Genomic DNA, 19,900 nt, shown 5'->3' with positions numbered 1-19,900 from the left:
TCACACAATTTTCTTCTAATTGTTATAATTACTAATAGGTTTGGGAATCTTGTTGATGTTCTCTAACATGATTGTAAGAAAAACTTTTCTGTTTGTCCTGTCTGGAAGAAATAATAAATCTAGCAAGCAAAGGCTATATTAAAATCCAAAAATGGCTTGTAGCTAAATTTCTTTCTCGGATGATCCTAGTTCTTAACTTCTTCCATTCCCTGTGTGTGAGCATGGATCTCAGATCTAACAGAGCCTTGGAAATCACTGTCAAACCATAGAATGGCTAGGGTTAGAAAGGACCTTAAAGATCCTCTAGTTCCAACCCCTCTGACATGGGCATTGACACCTTTCACTAGACCAGGTTGCTCAGGGGTCCATCCAGCCTGGCCTTGAGCACTTCATGGATAGGGCTTGCAGAGTTTCTCTGGACAACCTGTTCCACACCTCATAGTGAAGAATTTCTTCCTAATATCTAATCCAAGCCTGATGTCTCTTTCAGTTTAAAGCCATTCCCCTTTGTTCTCTTACTGCATGCCCTTGTAAAATGTTCCCTCTCCAGCTTTCCTGTAGGCTTCCTTTAGGTACTGGAAGGGGCTGTATGGTCTCCCTGGAGCCTTTTCCAGACTGAGGAACCCCAACTCTCTCAGCCTGTCTTCATAGGAGAGGTGCTCCAAATATTGGAAGTAACTTCTTGACCGAGTAGATATAGAAATATCATTAATAGCATTTTTATTTTCTTCTGGAAAAGAGGCTGCAGGAGTTTCTGAGTAGGTTTTACCACACTTTTGGAAGCACTCTGTATCTCAGCAGCTGAAAACATCAATGATTTTTGTCTTCCCACATAATTTCTTAGTGCGTTATATCAGTCCTTGAAGTGCTGTTTCTCAAAATACACAGTTTGTGACTCACCATGGAAAAACCCTTTTCTTAAGGGTTTGTCTAAGCATTGTAAATATTGGAAATCTTTACTGCAAAGAAGGCTGCTATTGTGATATTGGGAAAACCTGGGATTCACTTAGGAAAAGTGATTAAAATACCCAGTTGCGTGTTCTTTGTGTTGGTCAAAATTTGTATTTCTTTTGTCTCTACCAACAAAATACTGATGAAAAGGATAACCTGAGTTAGGGAAAGGAGAGTAAAGACTTGTGCATTGGCAACAAATGCTGTGTGCAAATTGAAATGGGTTGTACAGATCCAGACTGACCAAAAGCAGCCAGCTCAAACTTAGAAAGAGGGATCGTGCATAAATGACTTAATCAGATTTATTAGCCTTTGTAGACTCTTAATGACTGTTCAGGGAGGCTGTACCTATTTAAAATTCCCTATTGCATTGTGTGCCCTTTTTGCCTCAGAGTCATGTGTACAGTATTACCTACGAACACTCACCTGTGAGAACTTAATCGAACAGTATTGACCCATTCGCATGTAAATAGTTTTTTGTGTGGTGTGAGGTTGCATCCTGGACCTGTAGGTTACTCCAGGTAATGGTCCAAGAGTAAGCTGAGACATCTTCTGGTTGTTGTTTGTTTGTTTGTTTGTTTGTTTTGTGTGTGTGTTTTTAAATTTGGACTCCACACAAAATAAAACCATATACTAATGCATAGAATGATAGTGGTGTCAAAATAAGTTTTAAACCTCAGTCAGCTTTGTCTTGAAGAAACCATGCTCTTTCCTACTCATACTCCTGGAAGCAATTTAAAATGAGAATCATGGGTATGGTTGCCCCAACTACTGTGATTTTTTTGTTTTTTTCCTAGCTTTCCCTTTTCCTGGGCATGTTTTGTTCAGAATTGTTGCTGTTGCTGTTTTGGGGGGTTTGGCTGTTGAATATCAGTAGAGTATTTAATTCCTTATTCCTGTATATCTGAAGAATCCACTCAGGAGGTCAAATTAGTTAATTAAAGAAGATTTCCTCTTCACTGATCTGAAGTATGCTCATTGCAACAGCAGGCACATACAGTCTGAAACAGATCTTAGTGATGAATCTCAGGTTGTTTCAGACTGTGGTATTCCAGGAAAATGCTAACGCTGCATACAGACACTGGGAAACCTGGTGGCCCTCTGGGAAAATTCAGATTGATTTTTACCAGGCTCCTAACAGATGCTGTTCAAATATGTTAGACCAAAACTGGAGTGTCTAAAGTTAGACTAAGTACAGATTTAGGAGTCTTACTAAATGAAGAAATCGTGACGTGTGTTACTGTCTATCTTCAGCTCCCATTTAAGTTAGTGGGATTTGCATTTAATCAACAGCCTAAAAGGTCAGTCATCTTTTAAATAGAAACACAGTCTCAGTTTCAAAGACCAGGAACAGGTAGTTTAGGCTTGTAAGAGTCTTGCAGTGTGTGAGTATTATCTAAAATTTTTTAAGAGAGAGAGCATGGTAAAGCCAATTGGTCTGCTTGAGTTGAGACTGGCTTTCTAACCAGATGTGGTAGAGAGCAGAGAGAAGGAGAAATCATATTTTGCTACTTGGGTTTCTCCCAGATTAATTAAGGAAAAAAGTTAACTTGTTGCTTTTCATATCCCTAGATGGTGTTATTAGAGTGTATAGTCTGGTCGTGCCCCAAGAAAGCAAATTTCAAATATAATATAAATGAAATGCAAAAAACCCCACATACTTTTGAGAAAATCCCTTGTCCTCATCTTGTCAAGAGAACTCTGTTGGCACATCTGTATAACATCTTTCAAATTCTGTTGACTTATGAGGTCAGTTTTTATTTTGTCAGTAGGTTGCAATATTTGAGAAGTAACTTTTAGGCTGCTGCTCCTGAATATATGCAACAGTTACAACTGCAGAATATACAGAGCAGATATATGTTGCAGAATATATACAGCAGAATACAACAGCAGTTGTATTTTGGCATGTATACATATTGTATATAAACATGCCATCTTGAAAGGCTTTAGTTGGACTTGGCAGCTTATCAGGCCTTTATTCATTTTATTTAGATGAAGTCTCAGGAGTATTCTCACCTGTATGAGAGTATTATATGATGTGCATATATACTGATAGGCAATGTTATTAAAATTAACTTTTTGTTCTATTTTTGATAGCCATTAAATTATGTGTTGATCAACAGGTTGTGCCAATTTGAATCTAATATTCAGCTTTTCAAATATTTCACTTAACTTTGTGAAATACTGTAGCTTTGAAATCCACGCTAAATTGGGAGCCAGCTGAGCTGTCAGTGACACACCCTCATGGTCCCAGCAGCAAACTGCACACTGGACCCAGCGTGAAGAGGGAACCATCTACTTGATACTTGTGGGGCTGCACTGGAGTGGTGTTTAGCACGGAGAAGAGAAGGTTAGGGAGGAATCTGCAGGCTCTTTCAACCTAAAGAGAAGGTCACCCTCCTTCCAGACATTCACAGCAATAGGGGAAGAGGCAACGTCACAGCATCAAGTGAATTTCGTCAGAGAAAATTCGTCATGAGAGTGATTTTTGAGCTCTGTAACTGGTGGCCCAGAGGCTGTGAGCTCTCCCTCCTTTGAGACTTTCAAAACTTGCTTTGGCAAGGCCCTGAGCAACCTGATTAAACTTAAAAATTATTTCTGTGCTAAACAAGTGTTTGTTTTTTTCTTCGTTTCTTTTTTTCCTCCTGTGATTCTATGTAAAGTTGAAAGCAAGTTTTAAGTTTTATGTAGATCATTACTCACTTCTTAATGGGAATATGTAAACTGATGGGATTGCAGTCTAGATTTCATAAACCCTACTGAAATGCCTTTAAATCCTTGATTTAATGATCTGTTTGAATGTTCATCTTAATCTCTTCCATGCTGTAGATGCTGCACAAACTTAATTTTAATTTATTTTTTTTTAGTTTGTTTTTGAAAAACGCTGTCAGAAATAAAACCTCATAGTTGACCCAGAAGACCTTGACTGACTTGAGGGTTTGTGTTAGGTGTTGATGTCTGTCTGCTAAGGTGGCTGTGCTGCTGCAGGTCTCTTTTGTACACAGGCCAATGCTGCGACATCATCTTTCTTTTAGCTAGAAGTACTTGCCATAGGTCAGCTTTGCTGTTGCAGCACTCTTTGAATTTAACTCCATGGGATAATTCTGTCTTGACTTGGTGCTGTTAGCTATGTGAGGTCTATTGATGCGGGCCACCAGATGAAACCAATATTTCTCCAAAGTAATTATTTTTTGTGAAACGAGATTTTATTGGAGCTATTCTGTTTCTGCTGCGTGTACTGTTGCTTCTTCTGTATAGAAAGAGGTGGGGGTTTTTTTAAAGAAGAAAATATATTTAAAGTCTACCAATGCATTTCTAGTTCTGTTATGTTTTGCTATGGGATCTTCTGCTATGACACCAAATAACAGTATGATACGTGAGAGCTTTTGTCCTCATAAAAAGTAGAGAGCTTTTTGCAGAAGTTACTGGTATAGAACTCAAAGCCAGCAGCAGCTTCCAGCTTTCCATACTCACTGTTTATTCTCTTAAGATAAATCATTTGACTTTGAGTTTGCATTACTGACAGATCAAGCTGCCAGTGTAAACATTGTAGGATTGAGTATTTTGAAAGATGTGTGTAATTTTGTGAAGGAACTGAACCCGCAAGTATCCGGAACCAGTGTAATGTTGCGTGTGTTCAAATAATATTTTGCAATGTTCATGAGAAAAGGAAGTAAGTATTTAGAAAACTATTGGTGAAACGGTAACAGTTTATGTTTCTTAATTTTTGTTTACTGAAAATTATTCTTGACACATGGAGCTTTTACTTGAATTTCCATGAAAAGTTGATCCTGGAAGTAGAAGAGACACACTTGTGTTACTGTACAGCCAAAAAATGCCATGATTTATAGTTGGGTAACCTTTCAGTTTACTTTTGACAGTAGAATTGGCGCTAGAGTGAAAATGTTTTGGTTTTTAGTCTCAGAGTTTGGGGTCTATTTGTGAAATACCCAACATCTTCAGTTTTTAAAGGAAATAGTAAGTAGTTTTCAGCTTCTGAACATATGTCCATTTATTAAAGATGGAACCTATAAAATTTAGAGTTTTAAACTGATCTTCACCACCCTTCGTTAAAATGCTTTTCCTTTCTTAGTCCTCACTGTCAAATTATCATTTTCTTTGTTAACATTGTGGGGTTGATGATACATTTTGAGCAGAGGTTCATCCTGGGAGGATGCTAAACTTTCATAAAAAGCAAGGGACCATCTGCTCTTTCACTCAACAAAACCAGTTTGGTTTAGGTGACCCTACACTCAAAATCCAGAGAAATAAATTCCTAGTAAAACGTAGTACTTGTACCTGCACTACTGAATGCTGGTTATTATTTTTCTTGATTTGAATTTTTTTTCTCCACATGTAGACCTTGCAGACACTTGTTGGTCAGTTCAGGTCTCCTGTAACTTTAATTAGCAATACGTTATGCACAGAAAACTTTAGGAGAGCAAATAAATAAAAATAGAACCAAAAGGTATCTTTCTTTTATGTAAATATACTTGAAAATATAGTTGAAAAATTTATGCAACTTTGTATAGATCTTGCTATAGAGAAAAGTAGAAGATTCCCCCCTACTTAAGTGCTAGGTTTGGAAGATATTTCTTTCTTCTTTTCTGTAAAGATCTAAACACGTGCTTGGCTAACACTGCCCAATAGCCAGTATCTGTAGCATGAAACACGTTCCTTAACTGATTCATGTTTTTGAAGGTACTCTGTACTAAATTATGTACTGAAGGAATTGTTCTGATACTTGGATACAGATCAAAATTTACATGTTACAAAGTTGTGGGAAACAAAATTTAAAGAAAAATATATACTGGTTATATGTTTGTATTATAGGTCTTGGCAATAATGTTTAACTTGACTACATATAATAAAGACTTAATGGGAAAATTTAATAATATTAATTTTTTATTTGTTTAAAAAACTTGGTCACTGTGTAATCAGGTTTTACATAAAATTGTGGAAAATCAAATTGATCTTATACAGCTGTTAAAGTTCTTTCAAAGAATCACTTTTATGTGTTTATGAATGACTTAAACAGGGCAAGCTGTGGTATTTTCTAACTGAAGTTTTTTGTACTATTTGGTATGAAAGGACAGTGCTAGAGGGGGAGGATGGTGAACAGTGAGCTGGGTGAGTTATCAGATTAAGATGGTAAAAAGCAGATTTGAGCTTTCTTTTAATTATTGCATTAGATGTATTTAGCTGTCATTCCAACAGAATGAAAAATTTGTCTGGAGCACAGTAATTCAGCAACACAAGTGACAACATTTGTGAAAGATTTGTGTCTTTTTTTTAAAGTGGTTATGAATTAGACTCTGTAGAACAGGTGCTTTGAAGCTGTAACTTACAATTTCTTTTATCCATTGATCCATTTAATTTATTAAAACATTAGTTGTTGGTTCATAAGGTTTAAAATAATGTATTGAGAGCTGTTTCTTCATTTTGTCCTCCTGAAATATTTAAACAGACTATTGTGTTCATATCCCTGAGAAATCTGGTTTATAAAGTGTTTCGTTTCATGTTTGTTGCGAATTTAGATTTCTGGTTTTGTCTGAGGCTACTACATGGTTAAAACAGCTACTCTTCCTCCACAGGCCTACGAAGAGTACACCAGCAAGCTTGATGCTCTACAGCAGAGAGAACAGCAGTTACTGGAGTCCATGGGGAATGGAACTGATTTCTCTGTCTCCAGTTCAGCTTCAACAGACACAGTTGCATCATCTTCCTCCTCTAGCCTCTCTGTAGCACCTTCATCCCTTTCAGTTTATCAAAACCCTGCTGATATGTCACGGAATAACCCCAAGTCTCCACAGAAGCCTATTGTTAGAGTCTTCCTGCCCAACAAGCAAAGGACTGTGGTGAGTCAGTTTCTATTCACATACTTGTAAGCTCAGTATTTCCTGTATCTCTCTCCCTCTGTATGCAAAAGTTAAGAGCTGAAAAAATACCTGTGTGGAGGTCAGAGAGGTGTCACAATCACTGTGCTCTGCAGTGCTCCATTATTTTGATCTGTTGAGTGTTTTCTACAGGATTAACACAAAAAAGTCCATTATAGCAGTAATGCAGAACAGAAAACTTTCAGGAGTTTTATAGCAATGAAGATAACTCCAGAAATATTTTTCTCAAGTCAGCTTTCTTGGATAAATAATAATCTACCATTTTACGATGGTTTGGAAGGGGCAGGAAGCTCTGTTTCCTGTATTACACAAAAGTATTGATTAGTTTAACAGGCCAAGACTGGGAAGTGTTTTCTATGTTGTCAAAGTTACTGCAAGCCGTGAATGCTTTAGAGCAAGAACCTGCCTCCTGCAACTGAGGAGGCCTGTACAAATGCACATGGGTTAGTTTGTTTTTCTTTTCCTCCCCACTTGCTGTGGTGTTTCCTGTGAGGACCCTGATGCGATCAGGCCCCATCCCAATGTAGAGAACTGGCATGGGGAGGGACATAGTTGCTATTGGGAGGGTCAAGAAGTGTTGCCTGCAAACTGCTCAAAACCTGATGTTTATCAGCTTTGACAATGTTACAGTGATTCCTGAAGTCTTGGAAGAGCAGTTGATTTTTTGCTGACTGTTTAATTATCTGCTGTAAGAGGGACTTCTTTAGCAGTTAAGAGCTGCCAACTGAAGAGCCTTGATATGTGTTTTAGAATAATACACTGCAAACTGTGACATGTGAAATTCCTGACAAGCCATAGTCTAGGCTCTGTTTTGCAAGGTGGGACATACTCTGAACTTAGCAGGGGAGCTGTGTTTCCAGAGAAAGTGGGAGATGAATGGACAACCAGTGTCCATGTCAAAACAGTGCTTTTTGTAGCAGTCAGGCAGGTATCAACTGTCTCTGGGCTGTGACTTCCATCCTTTCCCCACCCCACTAAACAAAAGACTCACAGTGAGGGCAGTTGTTTTCACCTGAGTGTTTTTAATGTTGTTTGATTGTTAAAGATATCACTAAAGATTGAAAGTACTATTTGGTTTTGGACCTAGAGAATGGGAGTTTAATGTAAACTGTGACCACTGTGCAGATGTACAGTGTTAAGCCAGGTAATTTTGTTGTCTGCCTGTTGGAGTAAGTCTAGGCACATAGTACTACCCACATAGTGAAATCTGAAGAGAAGGTACTGGATTTTGGTTTCTTCATATGTTCTGTCCTACTCTGTCTGGATGTTGGAGCTGCAGCCCTTGACATGGGGCTCACAAGTTTGTTTTGCTCCTCTCCTACATTGGGTCACAATATATCACATCCTGCATTGTTCTGTGCATTACCTTTTCTTTCTCTCCTATGTGTTTTCTTGTCCTCCTCTCTAAGCCACATAGTATAATTCTACTCATATTCTTTTTCCACCATCTGCAGTATTCTCGTTCTGCTTTATCTCTCCTCATTTCTGCCTCCTCAATCCTGGGTTTTTTTCCTGCACTGAATCTAGATGTTCTTTCCCGGTTATGGGAAGCAAATGTGGTTTAACAGGGAGAGGCTCTTGCTTCTGTCCCCAGCGTTCTACTGGAGGCTAAACTCTATTTCCCTTACAAGTCTAGCCCTGTAGCTTATTACCAGCTTAATAACTGTGAAGCACTAAGAGTAAAGCTTCAGGAGAATCTGCAGGCTTGGGCTGTGATTTGAAAAAAACAAAAAGTGGTACCAACAAAAGAGGAGGAGAGAGGCTACTGGTGTAGTCAAGGTTCCTTTCATCTCAAATGTGGTATGACTGTAGATACATGTGCATAAAGGAACAGAAAGATGCCTGCAGATGCAGGGAGGCATGACCTTACTTGTGGGATCACTGGCTGGAAGCTCAAGTTGACAGGATTCAGCTTCGTATGCTGTATAGCAAGGTCCAGGTCAACTCCAGTTCTGCTGGGACCTGGTTTTGGTTAAAATTATTATTCTAAATAAGCAGTTGGACATATATCACAGAATATGCTGTTGGGAGGGACCCACAAGGATCATTGAGTTCAACCCTTAGCCCTGCACAGGGTCATCCCCAAGAAGAATCATGCCATGTACCAGGAGTATCATCCAAACACTTCTTGAACTCTGTCAGTCTTGGTGTTGTGACCACTTCCCCGGGGAGCCTGTTGCTGTGCCCAACCACCCTCTGGGTGAAGAACCTTTTCCTAATATCCAACCTAAACCTCCCCTAATACAACTTCAGGCCATTCCCTTGGGTTCTGTCACCACAGAGAAGAGATCAGTGCCTGCCCCTCCTCTTTCCCTCACAAGGAGAGTGTAGACTGCAATGAGGTAAGGTCTGGTCAGCAGATACTGCAAATTAATGGTTTGGCTTTGGTTCAAGGAGAGAGCTGACTTCTTTTTACTTCAGTTTTACACACTGCTTGGATCTAGTTGCGTTACTAAGTTGAACTTTTTTTTTTTTTTAATACACTAGTAAATTATCTCTGTTTTAGAGCTGGGAAATGGTGCTTATAGGAACTCTGAGTGTTGGGGTTATTGGCCTTGGAGCTGAAGTTCATTTCTCTGAAATTTGAAACAGTGCTCATGTTATTGAGAAAGTCAAGAATTTCTTTTATGGTGACTCTTAATGTAATTACTTTGTTTTCAATATTTATTGATCCTGTGTGTAGTCTGTTGAAAATTAGGGAAATGCCAGAAGCAAACACAATTCAGAAGGAATTGCAGCAGCTCGCTGTATCCGTGGGTGCATCAGGCTCAGCATCGCTAGCTTGGTTGAGAGAGGTGATTCTCCCCCTCTACTTGGTGCAGCCTCACCTCGAGTGCTGTGTGCGTTTTTGGGTGGCACAATATAAGATTCCATGATTTAAAGTGCAGTTTTAATGGCCAACAGTCAGATGATGGGTTACCAGCCTAAAAAAGCACCCAGCATTTTTCAGTGAACACTGAGATTACGTGCCATAGCAGACTTCCTTCATTCTCTCAATGGATAGAGGAGTGTTGCACATGTCTTAGTCTTCCTTCATAACCTCTGGCTTTAAAAGCAGACCTGCTGTGTCTCACTTGTGCCCATTGACTGAGCCATTTGCTATGATGGTAATTTAGGGTGTTCAGATACACAAAGGAGCTTGTGAGAGGTTGAAGCAGGAAGAAGATTCTTTGTGCAAATATATGGTACCTGCCATTAGAGCCTTCCCCAAGTCCCCATTCCATGTGGCTGTGAAATAAGGATAAGGGGTTTGACAATCAAAATTGTACCCAGGAAAGGAGATACTGTTAAAGTTGCAGAGTTGCAGCAATCTTCTCCCCACTCTGACTTTAACTGCTTTCAATTAATATCCACTTCTGAAAAAAAACTTTGTTAATATCCGAATAATATTTTCAGTCTCTACTTCCAATCACAGCTTCACTTCAGCGGGAGAGAAATGTTGTCAGATCCTAAGGACTCTATGTTTATTTTTGTCTGAAAATGCCATGACAATTCTTAAACTGACTCAAAGTCACTGGAATTGAGTTGGTAATGGAGAGCCAACCTCATTATTTGTCTTTGATCATACTCTGAAGCAGTCCAAAGTACTACGACAGCCTTCTGCTATTTGTTTAGAGCTGTTAAAAATGCAGGAAATGGGGGGGAGTTGCTTACATATCTTACATTTTTGATTAGCAACTGCCTTGTTACTTGAGAGTTGTCTACGTGTTTTGTTTATGTTTATTATTAGTATTGTTTGCGTGTAGGATCAAGCAAATACATCTGTTGGAGTTGACTCCAATTAGAAACGCAGTTTGGGGAAGCTGATGGAGTAAAGAGAAATGAGACCATGTTGTTCAGTGTAAGTGATTTTGGTGAAGAGGCAGTGTAGCTGATGGAAAGTTTCTGCAGAGCACTGGACAAACCTTTTCCTAATGTAGGAAAGCCTGGCCAGTATGGGGTAGAGCCTACAGATGATGATCAATTAGCAGTTTGAAGTCAGCATTTTGATTCAACTGTCTACAGGGCAGAGTTCAAATGTAACTTTTTTGAAAGCAAAACCAAATAACTGTCCTGGTTAGCTGGAGGGGATTCAAGGAATGAGTAGTGTCAGAAGATTTTTTTTTTCCTTGTAGTTGGCCTGGAAAGGGATGAAGAGAAGTTTTTCTCTGAACAACCTCCTAGAAGAAGCGACAGATTTGTTTGCTCTTCTCTGGGGGGGGGGAAGTTTTTCCCCCTATAATGCAGAGAGATATATATGTGTACTTCATCCTTTCTCAGTGGCTTGGGTCAGCTGACAAGTTACATGTCCTTTGGAGAAGCATTCTACACAGATGTGACCAGGAAAAGTCGGTGCAGCTGGCTTTGTCCTGTTTTGTTCTAGGCCAGAGAGAAGGGTGTTGAAATAATAAACGTGAAAGATGATGAAAGTCTACCTAAGATGAAAAGTTGTTTTGCAGAACAAATTGATGAAGCTTATCCAAATTGTGGCAGAATTTAGGGAGATATTAGTTCAAAACTTCTTTGGACTAGGAATATAAGTGGCTGTGGTGTGGAAAGTAACAAATCTGCTAATTGAGAAAGAGCTTTTGGGTGTGGAAGGAAAGTAAGAACTCTGATCTCCAGCTGGCTGCTGGAGGTCTGAGAGGTTGTTAGATACTAAGATTTGGTGGAAGGGAGGTAGGCTTGAGTGGAAGTAGCTGACAGTGTGGTATCATAAAAGCATTTTACATTATTTACTGATGAGACTTTTGAGAGACTGCATGGAGAATGTAGGAGGCAGAATACAGTGAAAAAATTTTTAAAATGAAATGAAGGAGTTCCAGGCAGTGAGCATAAAAAGCTTTCTATGAGTATGAAGATTACAGGAATATGGTATTTGCATCTAGGGCTGGATTTAAGCATTTTATACGATCGCTTCTAGTTGTGTGATTTTTTTTTTTCTCTTCTCTTTGAGGGTTTGAGGGAAGTGGTTTTTGAGAACTTGGATAAAGTATCTTTGCATGTCTTTGGGATTGCCAATTCTAAACTGATAGGTTTGGGATAAGGAAAAATCCCCACTCCCAATTGTAAAAACTATTTCAATTTTTGTTCTCATATGAAAGTTGACAAAACAGTTAGTATTATTTAGCGATTTCTCCTGTTAGATTGCTTGATCACTGCAGACATTAGTAAGAATTTTTAGACAGTTTTCCTGTGGCTCATCAGGTCTGGCTGGTCCCTTGCAGGAAAGTGTTTTGAAATCTGGAATGGAATAAACATTTTGTGGACATATCTGGAGTATCTCTTTGTCACAGTGAAAGAGCACAAGAACAGGGCAGGCATGTATGATATTCTCTCTGTGTTGTCTTCCAAATTTGAGCTATTTGTCACTCAGGAATTTCATGAGTTTAAGTGTTTTCTATTTGGAAAGCCTCTGTTCAGTCTCCATTAAACGTATACTATGGGTACTAGGAGTTTGTTTCTTGTAGTAAGGCATTCCATGGGCATGGTTGTATGTGGTGTGAGTAATCATATTCTGTTTTGGCCTTTAAATCTGCCACATGCTACTTTATCCTGAAGGAAATAAAAGCTTCTAAGAAAAGCCACTTAATATAAGGTATAGAAACAAGTAGCTAAAACTGGTCATAACTGCACAGAGGAACAATATTAGCAGATTTCTTATGTTGTAGTGAGGTCTGGTAGGAAAGAAGAGAATATAGTAGGGGGGCTTCTAACTCAAGTACTCAGTGAACAAGATCATATAAGTTGCTTATATTAGCAGCCCTGAATGATTCTGATTACCCAAGAAATCCCTTCTGGCCAACTACTTACATTTGGGGAAAAACCAGTCTGAAAGCAAATGAGCAGTCCTGAATAATAGTATGAGTCCTGGAGCGTGGGAAGTTATAGAAAAACAGTGTTTAGGTGTAAGAAGTAATGGGCAGTTGAAAGGCATCGGGTGGGGATGGTTCTTGCTTTTCATTTCTGTGTAGTCTCTTGGTGTCTGCTGCACTTTACCAGCTTCCAGAGGAAATGTTTGCTTCGTGCCTTCTGGTGGAATGGCTGTGAGGGTGGTAAGGAGTCTCCACTGCTCTGCCTAGTGAGTTTATAAGGGATCCTCTCACAGCCCCACTGCCGGTTCTCTTTCTGTCAGTGTGAGCAAGGAGTGGATTTTGTCATTTTGAATTCTGTTTCTGTCCACAGTGGTCTGAGTAGTGACAGTGAATCAAAGGGGAACAACAACAAAGAAAAAAGAATAGCAGATGCTGTTCATGCTTTGGGAAAGCCTGGTGGCTTCCAAATACTTTGGCTGCCTGCAGATTCTTGAGGTCTAAAAACTTCCTATGGCAGCTTCTAAACCAAAAGTAATACTTCGGGTAAAAAAGAAGTTTCCCTTTTTTCTATGTTCAACTCTAGAAGATTGTGTGGGTTTTGGTTGTTCTTTGTTTTGCTTTTTTTTGAAGTTTAAGAGTAATTAGGGGCGATTCATGTAAAAACTCTGCATAAATTTGGGCCAGTAAAGCTTTTCCGCTTTGTTATGTGTTAGAATGCTTCACATGTATTTCATAGTTACATATGTATTGCAAAGTTAATGAAAGTTCTCAAAATGCAAATATGAGACTGAGTTTTTAAAAGGGAGAATTTGTACTCTTAAGAGTTACAGAAACTAAACAGGATTGTGAATCCTGTGCATGGGGGACAGTTCTTATTTCAAGTCTCACTCTTGTCACACCTTGGTTTATTACTACATCTGCCTTTTAATTAGGCAAGCAATCATGTGATCTTCTCTGCAGTCATGAAGACTGGAAGAATCAGCTATTTTTATCCTATGTAAATTCTTAGCATAAATTAATTCATCATGCACGCACAACCGGGATCCTTCAAATGTTCTGCTTTTAAATCTGGTACTTGGTGCATTTCTTTTGACTTAAGATTTGCATCTTGCTTTCTGCAGTTTATGCCTGTGAGTTTGTGCCTCAAACTTGCTGAGTAGTAAGCACTGGATTCAAGTAAGCACAGCATTCAAGTTGTCCTACCAGTTCCACCTGTCAAGTATAAGGAAAATTCAGAGAAGGGATGTTCAGGCAGCTGAATGAACTAGTTTCTTGCATTTAATTACAACGTGGTTTGACATGATTTGGTTTTTCTAATCAAAAAAATACAAAACCTCCAGTGTTATATCAAACATGCAGCAGAAATTGAGTTTATTTTTAGCCTGTGCCAATGGGTGGTTGCTGAATGTATCTGAATGCTTTGGAATTTTATGCATCATATTTGGTGCTGGTAGCATAAAGTAAATGGTAGTTTACTTTCAAGTAAATTTTACTTTCAAGTAAACTTCACTTAATACTTTTTATAAATACGTGGATCATCTGGGAGAGCTATTGGCCTACCTATGGAATTGCTGAAAGGCAAAATCAAATTAGAGACTTAGTTACCAGTTTTCATTGTGAAGAAATTTAACTTAATGGAAGACCTCTGTTAGCCTGTCAATAAGCAAGAAAATCTTACTGCATCACAGAAGTTGTACAATGAAATGGACTCTGCAGCTATGATGAGCAAGTCCTTCATGTCTAGGGAAGCCTGGAGAGTGTGTCTTTGGGAGGTGTTTAGTGAAGCGAAGTGGGCAGCAGTGCTGCAGCAAACTGTACTGGGGGCTGGCTTGGGTGGACTTAACTTTCTTCACCACAGCTCTTGTGGTGGTGTGTTTTAGAGCAGTCACCGAGACAGTCCTGACAGCACAGCAGTGTTTTGGCTGTTGCTGAGCAGGGTGTGCACAGGGTCAAGGCTTTCCCAGTTTCCCACTGCCCCCCAGCCAGTAGGCTGAGGTGGGGACACAGCGGGGACAGCTGAGCCCAACTGACCAAAGGGATCATTCCATGCCAGGTAACGTCATCCTCTGCAATAAAATGGAGTGGAGTTTTTCCACAGTTGCTGTTGCTCAGGGACTGGCTGGGCACCAGTTTGCCAGTGGTGCTTGATTGCTTCTGTATCACTAGAAAAATTTGGTCCTTCATTTATTAAATTGTCTTTTATCTCAGCTCAGGGGTTTTTTTACTTTTGTCTTTCCAGTTCTCTTCCCCCATCTCACTGCAGGGGGGAGCGAGCAAGCAGCTGGGTGGTGCTTAGCTGCCTGCCAGGGATAACTCACCCCAGGCTAAACTCAATATTGGATAAATTCAAAGGCATATGTGTTTAAAAGAGAATAATTTAATCTACTTCAGTTTTATTGACACACTGTCTTAGATTGCAAAGTCAAAAAATATTGAAAACTTGCCATTATAAAATTGATGTCTTGTCATCTGGAATGCCTTGTGCAACATTGATCGCTGTTTTTTAAGAGTATTCCTCAAGTAAGGAGTGCTTAGTGACTCTTTAAGAGATGGAAAGTCTGGCTGTAGAAAGTAATGAATGATAGAAGAAAGTATTGTTTGGAGCATGCTTCCTTTACGTCATAATGTGTTAGGCAGGTGCTCAGTGATATGGAATGCAAGTCACAAATCTGAAAATAATTGTAATAAATGTTTTAATTCCATGTCTAGTAAGTCATACTTAAATTCATGGCTTCATGTGCTGTTTAAGCAAACTAGCCAGCCAAGGCTTTAATATTTGTAGAGAATGTATATATTACCTGGACATGAAAGTATCTCTTTGTTTTTAGGATCTGTTGCATCAGTTTAGAGAAGGATGTGAATTTTAGCCCTTCTGCAGTAGTTTCTTGCCCCCACCCTGCCTTTAAAGCATTTGGAGTGTGATCATCTGAGACAGGAATCTATGCAAGTGGACTCTGGGTCTGACTTATTACAAAGACTTATTTAAACTGTTTTGTATCCTAGATTTCTAATGCGTTTGGGTTTTGGTTTGGAGAGCAACCAGCTGACTTTTTTGTCACTTGAACAGAAACCTCCGAGTCCTGGGGTTTGATGCCCATAGAATGGCTACAGATTTTTTCTAGATGTGCATTTCTCTCAAGTCTGAAATCTAAAGCCAGCTCTTCCAAACTTTATTGGTAGGTCACTGTCAGTCTTCACAACTTCTGCCGTTGGTGTTCACCCTAACTAAAATTTTAAAATAGTGATTCTGTGCTCTACTGTCACCTTACAAATGATCACTGTTCTTCTGAACAGTTTGGGAGCTGTCCCTCAAAAGTGTGAAAAATGGTAATGTGGAGGCTAATGTTGACTGGGCACAACCAGCTTGATCCGGTGTGGTTTAATGATGGTAAATTCTTGCAAAAATATTTCTGTACTGACATAAATCAGTCCCACTGTGTTCTGCAAGTGAGTACAGTTAATTGCATTGGAGGTGCAAATGGGTGTCTTTGCAAGTTAAACGGGATGCATTTGTTGGAATGGGAACGGCTTTGTAAAAGGGGGAAATTCTGTTGGACTTCCCTTGGAAACAAGATTTAATGCAATGGAATTGCACATCATTTGTGTTACATTCTTAATACAACGTATTAGTATTTTCTTAAATGCTGCTTTCTCCTGGCAGTTGGACAGAGCTTCATGATCTGAAATCCAGAACAGCTGTGTCTAAAAGCCATGTTCTTGATTTTATAGAGGATGTGATGTTTGGTATTATCCTAATTTTAGTGCTGTAAGAAGTGGCTGACTGGATTGCTTAAATGTTTGTCCTTCATATTTAAGATGAGAAATTAAATGTGGATATCATGTTTGGATTTTACAAGAAAACCCGACATGTTGGAAGACCAAACTAGTTATTTGGCAAAAAGATAGCTTAGCCAGTTTTTCTTCCAACACATTGAATTCTGTGAGCATTTGGCTGTCATTTTTTAGTCATATAAGTATCAGAGGGGGAAAAGTGTGATCTTTCAGCGTGTATATGTTGTGGTAAGCAAATAAATACTTTTAAATGATATTTCAAATCCATGCTACTTGGAATATTTCCACTATTGTACCCAGTAGTCTGCTTAATTGTTTAGAATTACTCTGAAGCTCTAAGGTATGTTACACATACCTTACATACCTTACATACACAACACTTGGCTAAAGTCAGCTGGACTACAGTGCAAGGCTGAGGGAAAAATAGAACCAGTACTAGATACTAGATACTCACAGCTGACCAGCCTCTCCACTTTCAGAGAATACCTTTACATTGGTTTTTGAAGTGTTTCTCAGTCTCTTCAGTCTCTTTATTGCTCTAAAATATTGGAAACTGCACTGGTGTAAGGAAGCATATTTAACTTACTGAGACTATGCCAGTTCCTACTCTGATGTTAGAAGAGTGATGTAAGAGTTATTTAGGGACATAGGCCTGAATTTTTTACTGAATCGGGAATGACCTGATTTACAGAAATAAGTGATATATTATGCATTGCTTAAATGCTTGTAGCTCCAGTACTAAATATATATCAACAATGTTGTTATGAATACTTACTGTCCTTAGAAACAGTTCACATGAGTAAAAGAAATGAGGAAATTAAGGTCTATACTTCTGTTTAATCTGTTTAGGTAGTAAGACTGCTTTGAGAATTTTTTTGAATCTGGAATAATTTTCATTTGTTTCCTTGGGACTTAACATTTGCAAAGTTGAGCCTGTGTTTTGGTGTTTTCCTGAATCACTACTTGCCCAGTTCAGGATGCACAAGTAAATTACTTTCTCCCGTATATTATTAAGCTACGCACTGAACGCACCTCACAGTCTCTGTTGGCAGCTTCTCTACTATTCCCTAGTATTGTATAGCCCACACTATTTCATAGTCTTCACTTTTGAAAGTTTCTGAATCAACTTTCAAGTTGCTATAAAAGCCTAAACCTTTTCTGATCTACAAATCTTAGGTATATAAGTATCCTAAAAAGAAAGCCCTTAGCAATCACAATTTGGGAGTACATCCCCTAGTTCAGTGATGTGAGTTTCTAGGTGATAACCGTTGTGAAACGTATTTAGAGTCTCTTAGTTATAAAACAGGTAAAAAGATAAGGGATGACACTAAATGGATTTGAAATAAAATTAAGCACTTTGTGTTTCAATACAATGCAAACTTTGTTCAGTTTACTGGATTGCAGTCACGAGAGTGCGTATTTTGGAGTAGATGAGAAACATTTTCATGGGGAACTGATTTTGTCAAAAAATGCTGATGTGATTCAGTTCAAATGCTCTGTGGGAATCCTGACAAAAGTCTTGATGGAATCGATAAACCCGCCGTGGTGCCTGCCTGCTGTGCGGGAGCTGCCGGCTCCTGGCAGGCAGCCGGGGCTCCCTGTGTGGGGGACTGCAGGGCTCCGGCTCTCTGAGCTCTCTGTGGGGCTGCACACCCTCCCTCTGGCTGGGGGTGAGCAAGAGGCTGTTCCAAAATTCCTGCTTCAGAGTCTGTTAGCTGGGAAAAAAATTGGGTTGTTTGGTTTTTTTTCTTAACTCTGAGTTGCTCTCCAAATCACTTTCTTGGAGCAGGGTTTTTCTTTAACTTTGCCATATTTTGGGGGTAAAAAGGGGATGGGGCAGGAAGAAGTTTCAGAGGGAGTGCTTTGTAGGGTGGTATTTCTGCTTTACAGCAGGTGCTGATAGGGACTGAAGGAGGGGGCTGAAGGGCTACATGCACAGATGGTGATAGACCATGCTGTACCAGTCTGGGAAAATGATTAATCAATACTACAGGGATTTATTCTAGCACTAAGTTCTTTTAATTTAGCCTTATGTTTCTCTGCTCAGGAGTTCTGTAGGAGAATTTTCTAAATGTGATGCTGATTCAGGATCGTGGTGATTTTTGAAAGTAATCAAAACAATTCTCTGGTTTTTAGCTGGATCTTGTTGCAAATGGCAGTGAAGAGAACAAATGTTCTACCCATGTCTCTAATTGGAAGTTGCATAAATATGGCTTGGATTTTAATGAAGGGGACTTGGGGAAGTAATACTGAGAAATAGCAAATTATGAGTGAGCAAGATGTTTAATGCACATTTTTCATAATCCTATTGCACTTACATTGCTGTAGGCAACCTTCATTCTGATACTTCCCAAGTTTTGAGAGTTTGCATTTCTGACTTTATTGATCTCTTAAAAGAAACACTGTAACTTCATAAATCTTGATTTTTGGCAAAATGAAAAGAAAAAAAAATAGAAATCACCTGAAATGACATTATTTACACCAGTGTAATTCATTAACAGCATTGGGACTTTTAGGTTCCTGATGCAGATCTTTGCTTCATGAGTTACTGGAGGATGTTGTCATCATTTATGGAGCGCTGGAGGAAGCAAATGTCTTCCAGTGAGCCCAAGACTCCTTATCTCTTGTTTAATGTTAGTCACCTTCCCTCTGCTTGGTGTTTCCTCCTTGTCTTGTTCTGTTCCCTCACCTAGGTCAAGATTTTACTAACCTGGTTTCTTTTAATACTTACTGCCTTGGAGTTTTCTGCCTGAGCTAGAACCTCTTCCCAATCTGTGCTGGGTTCTAAGGCTTCTTTTAGGCACTTCCTTCCCTCTGATGCTCCTTATCCAAGGGAAGCCACCTTTTCTCCTAATCACAGCATGAAAGCTTGCTGTTCAGGATGTGCTTCCAATACTTCTCCAACTGTTGGCAACCAGTTCTCCCCTACAAGGTAGTTCATCACATCTTTGTTTCCTGTCCTCTACCTCCTTTAGCTCTTCAGACTGTCTTCCCTCTGTCCTGCATGTTTGTTTCCCACCAACTTGCTGATAGCAATTCCCTCTCCCAGTAGACACGTGCTTTCTCTGGTCAGTTCTTAAGTTTGTCCTGACTCTCTCCTCCCATTTCTGCTTCATGCCCAACCACCTTCCTCGTTCTCTTCATTTCCCTTTTTGTCCCCATTGTCTGTCTGTCACCTTCTCAGTATTTCACTTTCTTCTTCCACTGTGGATATCAGTGGTGAAATGACTGAGGTTGCTGGAAAGGTAGACCTGAATTGTCTGTGGGGAGTCAACCTCAATCCAGCAGGAGCTATACTTAGAGGAAAAATAGCCTTGAGCCAAAGAACACTTGCTTGCTCCATCAAAATGTCTCATGGTTGGACCTAATGTGTGGGGGAGGTTGGAGCACACTCTGAAATCCTCAGAGATTTTAGTCATATTCTTAAAAATACTTATTCTGTATTTGTAAATATGTATATATGTT

At 39.3% G+C, this 19,900-nt stretch overlaps 1 protein-coding gene across 1 annotated transcript in view; it reads left to right on the top strand.

Annotated features, from left to right (window-relative positions):
- The window catches only part of BRAF (B-Raf proto-oncogene, serine/threonine kinase), a 64,300-nt gene that overhangs the window by 4,884 nt on the left and 39,516 nt on the right, over nucleotides 1–19,900 (top strand). The window contains exon 2 of the mRNA XM_027680557.1: nucleotides 6,546–6,809. Within this exon, the coding sequence (XP_027536358.1) occupies nucleotides 6,546–6,809 (264 nt within the window). The remainder of the gene's footprint in view (nucleotides 1–6,545; nucleotides 6,810–19,900) is intronic.

The sequence above is a fragment of the Neopelma chrysocephalum genome, unplaced genomic scaffold (assembly GCF_003984885.1).
Source record: "Neopelma chrysocephalum unplaced genomic scaffold, ASM398488v2 Primary Assembly neopelma1_59, whole genome shotgun sequence".
Taxonomy (NCBI): Eukaryota; Metazoa; Chordata; class Aves; order Passeriformes; family Pipridae; genus Neopelma; species Neopelma chrysocephalum.
This window is presented reverse-complemented; position numbering and strand designations above follow the sequence as displayed.